The following is a 13446-nucleotide window of genomic DNA, read 5'->3' on the forward strand; positions in this document are numbered from 1 at the left end:
GGGTCGAGGCGAACCAGTCTTCACAAAAAGATATCAATTCTTTTACTGCTACACGATGCGATCAACGGACACGAACCTGCTAAGTATTATCCGAGCACAAAGCTCTTTGACTCTCGCAGTCGAGCTTCTCAACAATCCGCTCTGCACTGTTCGAGCTTCTCAACAATCCGCTCTGCTCTGTTCGAGCTTCTCAACACTCCGCTCTGCACTGTTCGTACCGCAAAAAGCTTCTAATGGGCAGCGAGACAGCAAAAATACGTGGTCAGAACGAGGGTCGAACTCGCGACCTTGGCGTTTGTTACTCGCAGAGGAGTTGTATTAGCACCACCTGATGGATTGTTAGTGTGTGCGTAGGGATGGGAGTGTGTTGTGCGAACGTACGCTCTAACCAACTGTGAAGGAAGTCAGTCTGACGCTCGGGAAGGTTGAAGGAGCTGCAACGAACCTGAGCTAACCGACCGGTCATGTGATTTGGGAGTGGCTCATCTTTGTCAAATATATTAGTTGCATGAAATCGCAGAATGTAGTCACTCGGTGACACATCGAGGCTGCAACAGCGGATAAGGTCTGGATGAACTGATGCGTGCGGCGAAACTTTGATCGGATCTATCAGCCTACTAGCTTCGATGCTACAGAGTATGTACATGTGCGACCAAGGAACCCGGTTTTGAATCGCCTGGTCACAGGACAGGCAGCCTTGAAGCCAGAGTACATAGTGGAGAATGATCACATTCTACATCTGAAGTATGGTAGAGTGCTCGAGCCGTTGACCGAGGCGGATGCGGACACGTGGGGCAGATCTGCGAGACGTTGTCTGGTTCAAGCTGCCAAGGTGGTCGAGATGTGCGGACGGTACAGTGTGCAGGCTTTGACACACTCGTTTCGAGCGCATATCCTACCACATCACTTTCGTTGGTTGACGCAACGTTCGCCGGTCGACACGCTGGAACGATGCTGGTCTGAAGCGCCACCGTTCAACGTTGCGGCGTAGATCCGGCGGGGAGATGGCCAATGCTGCCTACGGAGGTGGAGGCGAATGCGGCGACGACGTGACGACGAGCAACGACAAGACGACGGGGCAAAGAGCATGGCTGCAGAGCGGGGAGGAGCGCGTGAGCTGGTACGACAGAAGCATCAAGCGGCCGGTGGAGAAGGCGTATCAGCGGTACTTCATTGAGCTGGTGTTGCGAGAGAAGGCATTGGCCTCGTCAAGAGATGGCAGACACGTCCCACTAAGCGTTGGGGATGAACGGCTTCTGGTAGATGAGCGTCGCGGGCATGGCTACATCTCGAATAGCATCAGGTCCAGTCGATACACCCTCTGGGACTTCCTACCGAATCAGATCATCTTCCAAGCCACACGCCTTCACAATGCCTTCTTCATTTGCATCGGTGTGCCGCAAACCATACCAGGCCTCAGCACGACGGGAAACTACACGACCATTATACCTCTATTATTCTTCATCCTCCTGACAGTCGTCAAAGAAGGCTACGATGATTGGTGCAGGCATAGGTTAGACAAGGTTGAGAACAACAGCTTCGCCGAGGTCCTCAAGTCCAAACACGATCAGGACACTACATCCGGAACGTGTCTTTCGCGAGCCCTGTCGACGATTCCAGACCCGTCGACATTCCCATGGAGCTCGAAATCTGGTGCCGTGGGTCAGGTTGTGGAAGAGAAGGATCCAGACGAAGACGATGATCATGCTTGGGCGCCGATCAAATGGCATAGCATAAGAGTCGGCGACATCCTCAAATTGAAGCGTGATGATCCGGTCCCCGCAGACATCGTGCTACTGCATGCTACCGGCGAGGACGGCGTCGCATACATTGAGACAATGGCCTTGGACGGCGAGACAAATCTGAAGACGAAGCAGGCTCCCGGATCGCTACAGCAGCAATGCCGTTGCATCGGCGATCTCAAGAACTGTCAAGCCAACTTCGTGCTGGAAGATCCAAACAAGAACCTCTACGATTTCAACGGCAAGGTCACACTCAACGACAAGACATTGCCATTGACGCTGAATGAAGTCGTGCTTCGTGGCAGCACTTTGCGGAACATAGACCGCGCGATTGGGATCGTTATCAATACTGGCGAGGAGTGCAAGATTCGCATGAATGCTAATCACCATCCTAAAGCGAAAAGACCTCGGTTGGAACGATATGCCAACCAGGTGGTTTTGACTCTGATTTTCTACGTTGTCGTGCTATCCGTAGGACTCTCTGTCGGTTACATACTTTGGCATGATCGATTCGAGACTGGAGCCTGGTACCTGAACAATGGGTACCCTCAATTCAAGCAAATCATTGTCGGGTTTTTGATCATGTTCAACAATGTCATTCCCTTGGCACTCTACGTCAGCCTCGAGATTGTGAAGATAGGCCAAATGCTCATGATACAGAGCGACGTGGAAATGTATGACGAGGAAACGAACACTCCGATGACTTGCAACACGAATACAATCCTCGAGAATCTGGGCCAAATCAGCTATGTGTTGTCTGACAAGACGGGCACTCTGACCGACAACATCATGAACTTTCGAGGCTTGAGCTTGGGCGGCGTCGTATGGAAGCATGGCGATGACAGCGAAGGTCATGGTCCTTCCAAGGATGTAGGCGCAGTGCTAGACGACAGAACTACTCGAACCTTAGCCAAGGGTGGAGAGTTTGAACTTTCTACCTTCAGGCCATCTTCGGATAGACGAGGACTCGTCGTAGAGGAACGTGAAGTATCTTCTGGCTCGCATCGAGAAGGCTCTCGGCCTCGTGCCTCAAACACATTCTCTGTACGAAGATCAGCTAGTCGCCCGCGACTACCGGAGACGCAGCGTACAACTGCAGAACTGCTACAGATCATGCATCGAGGATATCCAGGAAAGCGAAAGAGGTCATTCTGGGATTGGCAATTTGTCACACAGCTTTGCCGGAGCTGAAAGATGGTAACATCGAATTTCAGGCATCTTCGCCGGACGAGTTGGCACTGGTCCGCGCTGCGCAGGAGCTCGGTTTCTTACTGATCCAGCGCTCATCGCAAAGGATAACGATCAAGGTGACCACGTCAAACTCCGAGCCAGTCGAAGAGTCATATGATATTCTGGACATCGTCGAGTTCAGCTCCAAACGGAAACGCATGAGCATCATTGTACGTTGTCCTAACGGCCAATTGTGGCTGATATGCAAAGGTGCCGATAGTACCATCATACCACGACTACGGCAACACGACTTGGCTGCAAGGAAATCTCAGGAGGTCCGCAGGAGCATGGACATCGGACGACGAATGCAGCGCAAAAGTGAGCACCAGGAGCCCAGAAATAGCTTCGGCGGCAGGCCTAGTCTCAACATCAGAGGCAGGAGCTCAGGTGATGTCCGACCATCTATGGAGATCCGGCGGTCACTTGCGCTGGGACGTGCAACACTTGAAGTACCTCGAGCAAGCCATGACGTCCGACGCAGCCTAGAGAACGACCTCGAACGCTGCGTAAACGCCGACGACGCTACGCTTTTCGAAAAATGTTTTCGGCAAATCGACGACTTCGCTTCAGAAGGCCTGCGAACATTGCTGTATGCGCACAAGTACCTGAGTCCTGCTGAATACAGTGCTTGGAATAAGACATATCAGGAAGCAACCACCTCGCTTGTTGATCGTGAAGAGCGTGTCGAGACCGCAGGCGAGATGATGGAACAAGATCTTGACCTCTTGGGCGCTTCGGCGATTGAAGACAAACTGCAAAAGGGCGTCCCTGAAACGATCGACCGCTTAAGGAAAGCTAACATCCGTGTCTGGATGCTAACAGGCGACAAACGCGAGACCGCCATCAACATCGCGCACTCCGCTCGACTCTGTCTACCGACTTCACTCATCTACATCTTGGACTCGACCAAAGGCGACCTCCACGGCCAGATTAGCTCAGTCGTATACGACGACGATGCTCACCGCGTGGCCGTCATTGACGGCCACACCTTGTCCATCATCACAGGACTTCCAGACCTTCGGAACATGTTCTTCACAGCTCTGATCGACAATGTCGACTCTGTTATCGTCTGCAGAGCCTCGCCCTCGCAGAAGGCGGAGATCGTGCAGGGGATTTGAGCACGACTGCCTGGGCTCACCCTGGCTATTGGTGATGGTGCAAATGACATTGCCATGATCCAGGCTGCTCATGTTGGTATCGGTATATCTGGGAAGGAGGGTCTCCAGGCTGCTCGCGTGGCAGACTACAGCATTGCGCAGTTCCGGTTCTTACAGAGGCTTCTTCTGGTGCATGGACGGTATGAATATGTTCGAACTGTAAGTGATCATCAGGGCGTACATGCAGTTGTGGTGGAGCTAGCAGTGTCGCCAAGGCTGCTTAGTCAGACTCACATGCGAGGCTGTTGGCTCTGCTGCGGCTGTATAGCTCATACCCTCTTCTCGATGCGGTTATTGACTGAAAGGGAATAGAGTCGCTTCATACTATTCACGTTCTGGAAGGTACGTCCTGAAGGGTATATGGCATCGTCTATCTCAGACATACCATTTGCTGAAACATTGCCACGTGGTTCTCGAGTATAGCTAACACTCTTATGTTTGACAGGAGATGTACTTCTACTTGGTACGTATCAGCTGTCAAATCTTTGACACGGCTTCTGCATGCTGACTTATTTGAATTACAGATGCAAGCACTGTACCAACGACACAACGGGTACACAGGGACCTCACTGTACGAATCCTGGAGTTTGACAGCACTCAACACTCTTTTCACGTCTCTGTGCGTGATAGTACCTGGCATATTCGAACAGGATCTCTTACCAGACACGCTCCTCGCAGTGCCCGAGCTGTACACATTCGGGCAGAGGAACAAAGGCTTGAATCTGGGAATGTACTTCGGCTGGATGCTCCACGCAGTGGTCAACGCCCTGATAGCGTGGTTCATCTCCTGGACATCGTACGGTCATTTCAATGTGATGGGCGATAATGGGCTGTTCGCACTTGGTGTTATGTGCTTCACTCTCGGAATCGTCTGGACAAACTGGAAACTCCTGGTAATAGAAACTCACTACAAAACCATTATCGTCGGCGTGAGCCTGGTAATCACCGTCGGCGGCTGGTTCGCCTGGAACGGGTTCATGTCAGGAATCTACTCCAACAACCTATCCCCCTACGACGTCAAAGGCGGCTTCGGCAAAGTCTTCGGCACCGAATGGGCTTGGTGGCTTACACTCATCATAGCCTTCACGGTTCTGGCCACGATGGAGATTGTGTACGGCGCCGTGAAGCGTAACCTGATCGCGGCTAGAATGTGGCCACCGTGGAAGTTTACACGGCATTATCGGAACCGGAATCTTAATGCTGAGGATATGGAGCTGGAGCTTTGGCAGGAGATGGAGCGAGATCCGAGGATTAGGGAGCAGTTAAGGGCTATGGCGAGGGGGGAGGATGAGTATATTGTACAGGAGGAGGATTGATGCGTGTGTTTGTTCATGCGTGGTGCGGTATGAGTGTTCATGATACCCAGACAGCGAATGATCACCAGCTTCATAGACGTAGAATGAGATATGCCTAATGAGATACATGTACAGAGCATTGCCAGGAGATGCAAGACAGACTACCGTGAGTTCAGAATGTTCAGAAGTGCTCGAAGCAGATGCGCGGTCCAGCATTTGGATAGCTCAGCATGTAAAAACGAGTTTCAGTCGTTTATATACTCGTGTCTATGAATCTGTATGAGCTTTAAGCTCTGGTCAACACGTTGGATTGGTAGTCGACTATGTGCTGTCTTATCTGGCCTCGCGAATGATCGTGAACATCGCTGTCTGGCTCAGTATTATTTGCGTAGTCGTATCATTGTATCCGCCGTTCATTGTATCATCGTCTCGTCTTCTTATGATCTAGCCATCCACCTTCACCTTCAGGCAACGCACTTACTGTCAGAACTGCATCCATTCGCACAGCCGCTGCTACGGCACGTCGCATCACCCTCAGCGCCAGGAGCGCATGTGATGGCGTGGCACTGGGAGAGCGGCAGTGGCTCCACTCTGCCGGCAGGATAGAACGGAACGACAGAGAAACCGTAGCACTCGGTCATGAAGGTCGCGCCATACATGCGGACGCCCTCTGAGTAGATCTTGTCGTCTACGCAGCTGTTGCCGGCTGTCCAGAAGTGGTCCATGCACTCCTTCTCAGTAATCTCGACACCCTCGCAGAAGTTACTCATGGAGAACAAGACGCTTCTATCGGGTGCGATCTTGTACTCTTGGGTGCTGCTGTGAGTGGTCGGGATGGCGCCGTGGTGAGCGGCGCAGAAGTCCTTGGAGCCATCGAAGATGTCGTTGCCGGTGGTGATGTCGTTGACGGAGAGGTAATGCATGCCTCCCCAAATGCACCATGGATTCTCGGGTTCTGGTGTAGATCGCTTGCTTGGCTCTTGCTCAGATCGCTTGTCATAGAACTTGAAGCAGATGCGATGGGCCTTGAAAGGGATCATGGGATATGCGTTCTGAAGGCCGAAAATGATCTGATCGTTTGAGGCTGCGTTGTCTTCGGTAGTGAGGTAAAGTGCGGTGCCGGTATGCGCTGCGTCGTCGAGGCACTTGTAGTCGTTGATGGTGACAGTGCGGCTGAGGGCGTAGTAGATGTAACCGCAACCAGCACCACCGTTGTATGGACGTCCGATGTGAACGTCATACGCGGCAAGGTTGGTGTTGCCGATGTGTCCGACTGTACATGTAGCGTAGTCGGTAGCTACTGCCTGTCGAGTGACTGGCTAGACTGGAAGTCAGTACATGGACGCTGATGAGGCATCGCTACGTGCAGCTAACAGACCTCGACAGAACTTGAGGCAGGTGCAGCAATGGTGCTCGCGATGAGTGTAGCGATAGAGGCGAGACCGAGCATTTTGGCTACGGTCATGTTGTTCGACGCACAGATGTTGACGACAAGATGATTCTCGGGTAGAAGTGGCTGAAGGCGATTGCGAGAAGTAGTGTGTATGCGGTGAAGACAGGGGCTGGAATAGGAGTGGCAGTAGTTGTCATTGATCGCGGGTGGTTGAGGTTGAGGCTGAGTGTGGGATCTAGTGTGACCCGGGAAGTCTTGAGCAGCGCCAACGGTCGTGCTGCATCTAAAGGGATTCGAGGAAAGTGCGACCACAGAGCTTGCGAGGGCTGGCGACAAAGTTGATTGACGCTGAGCCCTTCGACTGCCTATCGAAGCGCAAGCCGTTGCTTCAACACGCTGGCATGTAGCTGAGTAGCGAGGTCCGATTGAAGGAGTCGAAGGCACAGCGCGTCCACATATCTTGGATTCATGATCTGCGTTTCTCTAGCAGCTCTCCGAAGTGAAGTTGACAAAGATGTGGCAGCAACGTACTTCGTGTCATGCCGGCAGATGCATCGTGAAGTCGGTCTTCATGGTATCAAGCGCATCTCCAACGCTCTCTGAACCAGATCTCTCGTCTCCTGAGTCTCTCGGAGCTACGTTTCTCTGCTCTTCCTCCTGGACAAGCCGTTTCTCCCACTGCTCATCGTCCAAGAACATCTCCACGCTCGATTTACTCATCAGATCGGCCTTCAGACGCGTGTCAGACAAGTAGTTGATCTCACAGCTTCCGGCCATGTCGTCAAGAGACTCGGCACGATAGTATAGCAACTGCATGTCTGAAGTGTCCTCTCCGAGACCCTCGGGCGAATGACCGTAGGACTGGCTTGGCATGTAGGTGAGATGATAGTCTAGCCACTCCGACCAAGTCAAGGTATATACACACTGCGCGATGTAATGGAAGCCATTGCAGGATTGGCAAGGCTCGAGATCATCCTTTTTGCTAGGTTGTGGGGAGCTCTGTTCTTCTTCGTTTGGATGCTTTGCTGCGACAGGTGGTCTTCGACTGCCGGCGTTGAGCATGGTGATAGGCAGATCGTTGGGTGGCTCCTCATGACCTGGTTCAAACGTTTCTTCGCTGGTTGGAGTGATTCCTTCCCACATGCGGGCGTCACTGTCCCCCTCGTACGCTTTCTGCTGGCAAGGTGCGGCTTCGACCACCTCCCAGTCCGTCAACTCTTCGTCTGACATACTGGCCACTTCGCAAGCTTCTGCCAAAGCCTACTACCTGCACCACGTTCGCACTGCTTTGACGTATAGCTGTGGAGAGTTACCGAAGATGCCACACTGAAGCTCGGGGCCAAAGTCTATCCCAAGTCCCCAACCAGGGTGTATTACTTGGACATGGAATACTTGAGATCAGATGCCTATGTGCACTCCCATGAGTTCAGAAGCCATTTGTGACTGCAGGTGAGCTCCATGTGTCATGTCCGATGATTCAAGTCCTGCCGCTTGATTGGCTATCACTCACACCGGTACGTACAGCCAAGTACATAGAGCAGATAGCCGCTGATCATGCCCGAGGATTGCCCGTGTTCAGACAACTTCGACGCCACGCTGATGTGGCGAGACCAAGCGCTACAGCTTACCCAGTCCCTTCTCATGCAGTACATAATATCCTTCCTGCTTGCAAGTTGCAACCAGTCGACCATCTTTAGTAAACATCCTCGTGAGAATCTCGCCACGTCTGTTGCCAGACCAAGGACTATTCGCCTCGAGGTAGATCAGGTCGTCTGCTCGGAAGCCTTCGTGAACGTGGAAGTGGATGCTGTGATTTAGAGAGGTTAAGTACTTGAAGTGGCTAGCCTTAATATTGCGCTGGTGGTCCCCGATGGCTGGTTGGCCTGTCGAAAGCCCGTGGACGGTGGGAGGACAGTCCAGAACGTGGTAGTCGGATAGGAGGATGATTCCGATGGAATGTAGCCGTGCGGTGTTGCTGCTGATTCGGGGTGAGACGGTGCAGACGGAGGTGTAGGTCATGGCGTCTGGAGGCGCCTCTGTCGCGTCTTTTCCGCCAGTCTGAACGACTCCGAGTCTCTGGTACTTCATGTAAGGTCCTCGGTCATTCCTGTCCACTTCAAGATCGTCCAGTGTGATCTCGTCGACCGTTTCCGTAGTCGCTCGGCCAGTGGTATGCTGCATACTTTCACCACGCAGACCTCGCACAAAGGTACAGGTCGAATGTACCAGCAACCTCCCTCCCTGCTTCATGTGAACCATTCGCACAGCAAAACGTCCGCCATCACTCAACTGAGTCACTTCCAGATCCATTGGCAGATCAGTCCGCGGACCCAGCAGGAAATTGGCCTGGAGCGAGTCTACTGAAAAGTCCTGGCTCACGGTTTCGAATGCAGCGTTGGCCGACAGAGCCATTAGCAAGCCGCCGGGAACTAGAAGTAGTGGTGTGTTAGCTGTGTCGGTACTGTGTAGACATGAGAAAGGTCTCGAACCAAGACTTGACCTACCGACAACGCCATCGGCCCATGTGAATGGCGTCGCGATCGATTGGAATGTGTTCTAAGTGATTATTAGTCGTGCAACGGATGCTACTGCCAATTGCACATTGTAGTACTTACCTCGGACACGCGCTTCAACCGGATGCCTTCTTCCATTGTCCCGATGGCCATATCAATGGTCGAAGAGGCGTGTAATTACAATGTCGAAGGAAGTCCCGTATTCGTGCCAGCCTGACTGCACTATAGAACCTCGTGCTGCATTGTGTATGGCATTCGATGCTATGAGAGATCCGAGAAGCGAAGTACCTCGGGGAGCTCAGTCGCGGCTATGGTACGCCGTAGCGCCCAATCAGCTTCTCCGACATATCAGCAGCACCTATCATACACATTGTCGCAGTAACCTGGAGTTCAAGTATGCTGCTGAATCCAGTGTCTATCGTCGTGATGCTTTATGGTCTTGCTATGTCTTTCTTCTCGTTGTGCAGCTGCTCCGGAACCTATTATCCCAGCAAGTCGCTAAGTTGGTCGACATAAGCTGAAGGCCTGACTTCAGCACCATCTGCTAGGATATCCTCCTTCTTGCTGACGCCTGTTAGTACGGCTAGTGTACCCCCTAGACCACCCTCGATACCAAACTGAATGTCGGTGTTTAGGCGATCTCCAATCATGCACGCCTTCTTGCGGTCGAACTGGAATTTCCCTTCGATGGCATCCATCATTGCTTGACTCGGCTTGCCCAGTGCGAGTGGCTCATGGCCCACAGCTTCGACGAGCGGTGCACTGGATGATCCAGCGCCTGGGAAGAGAGCGCCAGAGTTAGGCAGTGTCGAATCGATATTGGTCGCGAGGAACTTGGCTCCAGCTCGGATGTATGCAAGACCAAGTGAGTACTTCAGATAGCTGGGGTGAAAGTCCAGGCCGGTCAGGACGACAGCCACGTCTGGATCGAGCGCTGATGTGTCGGCAATGGTCTTGAAATCCTCGTCTGTTATCTCCCTGCGCAGGTTTGCATCAGTGCCTCCAATGTAGGGCACATTCTCAGCTTGCAATTCCTGCTCAATGCCAGTCTCGCCGAGGACGAAGACCTTGTTCTTGGGTGGTTGAAGCTTCATGATCCTGGCAATGTAGACGGCAGCACTGTAGCTTGAGCCAAAGACTTCCTCCTACCAACTGTCAGCATGTTCTGTCGAAGTATGCGCAGACTTTCACATCCTAGCTGACCTCATTCGCTGCAATGCCAAGCTTGTCGAACTTCTTCTTGTAGTCGCTTCTTGACTTTGTGCTGTTGTTTGTCACGAAGACGAGCTGCTTGCCTGCATGGCGTTGGCTTGAGCGTCTGGCTAACGCCTTCGAATCGTGATCACGCACCTCCCTTTCGCAGCATATCGATCGTCTCGGGGATTTGGGGGAACACATGCTCGCCGGACCAGAGCACGCCTATCCTTCTCGCAACATTAGACGGGCAGTTGAAGCGCAACCAATGGGTGATCCGTACCATCGCAGTCGAACAGGAAGGTCTATAGCTCGTGTCAGTGGTAGTCATGGGGCTGCTTCATGGACATTGATCACATACATCGAACCTGTCTAGGAAGGCATGGATACCAGCTTTGTCGCCGGTCAAATACGTCGGCTGGGACATGATGGCTGTTCTCGAACACGCGCTGCGGGTATGAACGAAGCAACGAGGCGCGACCTGCAGAGACTTGGTCGGAGAAGCGATCAAGTATGTAGCTATAGCAGATCGCAGCATGAATTGTGTGTTGAGAGCGACGATTGATGGACACCTAGTCATCAAAGTCCGATGTCGACTCCGTCAATTGCCGACATGTTCTCTTTCATGTACTCAGCGAACGTATGGCCTCGTCGATGCCTACGCAACATCTCTCCTCGCATCTGAGGTCCTATACTGCCTCGAGAGGCACGATGAACGCGAGGACGAAGACGCGGCCGATGCGAAAGATCGTCTCGAATAGGCCGAAGACATGAGTCTCACACGATGGAAGAGCCCTTCGAACTCTGCACCAGAGTTGCTCGATTTCCACTATGCACGTTTGAAGAGCCAGCACAGCATTCGCCTTGCACGTATCAGGCCCGGCAGTAGCGGCCGCGTTGCGATCGATCTGGTCGACAGCTATGTTTCCGCGCGCGGTCAGGCGCCGTCCGACGAGTACGATGCACTCTCATACACCTGGGGCGACCTGCAGCCGAACAAACCCATTTTGTGTAATGGACGTCGGCTCGTCATCACGGAGACACTACTTGACGCGCTCAAGCACTTCAGACTACAAGGCAATGCGGTCACGCTGTGGATTGATCAGATCTGTATCTGTCAGGCGCGTCCAAAAGAGCGCGAACATCAAGTACAACCGATGGGTGATATCTTCTCTGGAGCTCGAAGGGTGCTCGTCTGGCTAGGTGGCCACTACGACGACTCAAAGACTGGCATGCGACTTGCAGAGCATCTGCTGTCCATCTCGAGAGACCCCCAAATCTCACACCTCGATCACCACCGTATACATAATCGCCTGCCAGCCAGCGAGCATAAGGGCTGGAAAGCCTTAGCGTCTATCCTTCGACGACCGTGGTTTCTGACAACGTGGATTGTACAAGAAGTGGTACTGAATCCTAATGTTGAACTTGTCCTCGCCGATAACTCGTTGCATTGGCATGAGCTCGAATCGATCGTCGGTCTTCTGGACGGACCGACATCAAGGCAGTGGCAATTAGATCTAACGATGTCTGCCTGGGAGCTACCGTTCTCAAGGATCAACCGTATTCGACTCCGCCATCAGCAGTCACGTTTACATCAGATCAAAACAGCAGCGACGGACAATGAAGCAGTTTCCGATGATCCCCGGGCAAAAGCGGATGTCGCAGGCTTTGTCGATGCTCAGTAGGACTTAGATCTGCTTGACTTACTTCTCATCTCGCGCGATCTCGGCGCAACAGACCCTCGTGACAAGATATATGGTCTGCTAGGTCTCAGCGGGCATGAGATGCCCATCGACTATGACGCATCGCCTGAGCAAGTCTTCAACGAGTTTGCCCTCGCCATTGTTGGCTCTGCCACTGACCTCGCACCAGTTGGTGTACAAATGGCGAAATTGTCGTGTAAGATCAAAGAAGTCCGCAAGGCATTGACGCTTTTGTCGTGCGCCGGCAAGCCAAACCAACAACGTAGCATGGCGTCGTGGATTCCTGACTGGAGCACTAATTTGTCCTCAAGACCCTTGCTGTTTGACCAGCGTTTTTGCGCTGGCGGCGATACGATAGACATCGATTGGCACTTTGAGACGGGACTTCATCTGTGTGGCAAACTGCTAGATACTGTAGCCGTGGCCGGGAAGACCAGCTTGGGATACACCGCTGAGGGCAACGCGCATGGTCTCATTCGTGACTGGATGCACGAAGCCCGAAAGATTGCCGACACCAGGTCAGTTCGCTCTCCTGGCAGCACGATGAATGTAGATGCCTTTCAAGCTTTACTGAGAGATCTTTCGGTGTGCGGTAAGTGCTGTCGTGCCACAACGTTCATTGTGAAGCTGACATGTTGCAGAACATGGTTACTACAAGGGCGATGAACATGAGGCACAGTTCAGGAGGAGGCGTAGTATGCTGGACGATATCAATGATGTGGACACTGTGCACGATGCACGGCAAACACTGACCCTCGGGCCTACGAGAGGCAGGGTGCTGGCTGCAACGACGACCGGTCACATTTGTCTCGTGCCCCGGGGCACTGTGGTAGGCGACTTGATCTATGTCGTGCTCGGCGCCAGTGTTCCCTTCGTTTTGCGGCCGCATGCCGAGGATGACATTGCCTTTACGTTGATCGGCAAGGCGTATGTGCAGGGCATTACTTACGGGGAATGGCTTCATATGGACCATCTGGCTGGTGTAGAGGACGTCTACCTTCGTTGAAGTACTGGATGGGTTATGGAGATGTGTGTGGTACGACGAAGACCAGCATTCGCACATTAGTCAGAGCTGACAATGCTGACACTGTGCTTCGCCAATGCTTGCTGCACCCCACGCACAGCAGCTAGACACGTTGCACGACAGGTTCGTCCCGTCAGACATGCAGGCTGGACTTTTGTCTCCATAGCATCAGACGCCTCCAGGCCATTGGGTGGC

At 52.8% G+C, this 13446-nt stretch overlaps 6 protein-coding genes across 6 annotated transcripts; 2 read left to right on the forward strand and 4 right to left on the reverse strand.

Moving 5' to 3' along the window:
* Window positions 1-1004: 1004 nt before the first annotated feature.
* On the forward strand, window positions 1005-5445 carry CLAFUR5_00380 (putative phospholipid-transporting ATPase DNF3; the record flags this gene model as incomplete). The annotated part of the gene is made up of 4 exons (XM_047899528.1): window positions 1005-2802; window positions 2853-4075; window positions 4154-4288; window positions 4654-5445. 4 exons carry the CDS (start codon window positions 1005-1007, stop codon window positions 5443-5445), a joined length of 3948 nt encoding a protein of 1315 aa, XP_047757085.1.
* A 443-nt stretch (window positions 5446-5888) lies between these two features.
* CLAFUR5_00381 (uncharacterized protein) lies at window positions 5889-6889 on the reverse strand (the record flags this gene model as incomplete). The annotated part of the gene is made up of 2 exons (XM_047899529.1): window positions 5889-6743; window positions 6803-6889. The coding sequence occupies 2 exons, from the start codon at window positions 6887-6889 to the stop codon at window positions 5889-5891; spliced, it is 942 nt and encodes a 313-aa protein (XP_047757084.1).
* Window positions 6890-7354: 465 nt separating this feature from the next.
* Window positions 7355-8047, reverse strand: CLAFUR5_00382 (uncharacterized protein; the record flags this gene model as incomplete). Its single annotated transcript, XM_047899530.1, has 1 exon — window positions 7355-8047. One exon carries the CDS (start codon window positions 8045-8047, stop codon window positions 7355-7357), a length of 693 nt encoding a protein of 230 aa, XP_047757087.1.
* A 387-nt stretch (window positions 8048-8434) lies between these two features.
* Window positions 8435-9483, reverse strand: CLAFUR5_00383 (Acyl-coenzyme A thioesterase 8; the record flags this gene model as incomplete). Its single annotated transcript, XM_047899531.1, has 3 exons — window positions 8435-9246; window positions 9322-9373; window positions 9433-9483. 3 exons carry the CDS (start codon window positions 9481-9483, stop codon window positions 8435-8437), a joined length of 915 nt encoding a protein of 304 aa, XP_047757086.1.
* A 329-nt stretch (window positions 9484-9812) lies between these two features.
* On the reverse strand, window positions 9813-10696 carry CLAFUR5_00384 (4-nitrophenylphosphatase; the record flags this gene model as incomplete). Its single annotated transcript, XM_047899532.1, has 3 exons — window positions 9813-10475; window positions 10534-10625; window positions 10681-10696. 3 exons carry the CDS (start codon window positions 10694-10696, stop codon window positions 9813-9815), a joined length of 771 nt encoding a protein of 256 aa, XP_047757089.1.
* Window positions 10697-11294: 598 nt separating this feature from the next.
* Window positions 11295-13233, forward strand: CLAFUR5_00385 (Heterokaryon incompatibility protein 6, OR allele; the record flags this gene model as incomplete). Its single annotated transcript, XM_047899533.1, is given in 3 exon segments — window positions 11295-12194; window positions 12210-12819; window positions 12869-13233. 3 exon segments carry the CDS (start codon window positions 11295-11297, stop codon window positions 13231-13233), a joined length of 1875 nt encoding a protein of 624 aa, XP_047757088.1.
* Window positions 13234-13446: the final 213 nt, after the last annotated feature.

This window comes from Fulvia fulva, chromosome 1 (genome assembly GCF_020509005.1).
Source record: "Fulvia fulva chromosome 1, complete sequence".
Taxonomy (NCBI): domain Eukaryota; kingdom Fungi; phylum Ascomycota; class Dothideomycetes; order Mycosphaerellales; family Mycosphaerellaceae; genus Fulvia; species Fulvia fulva.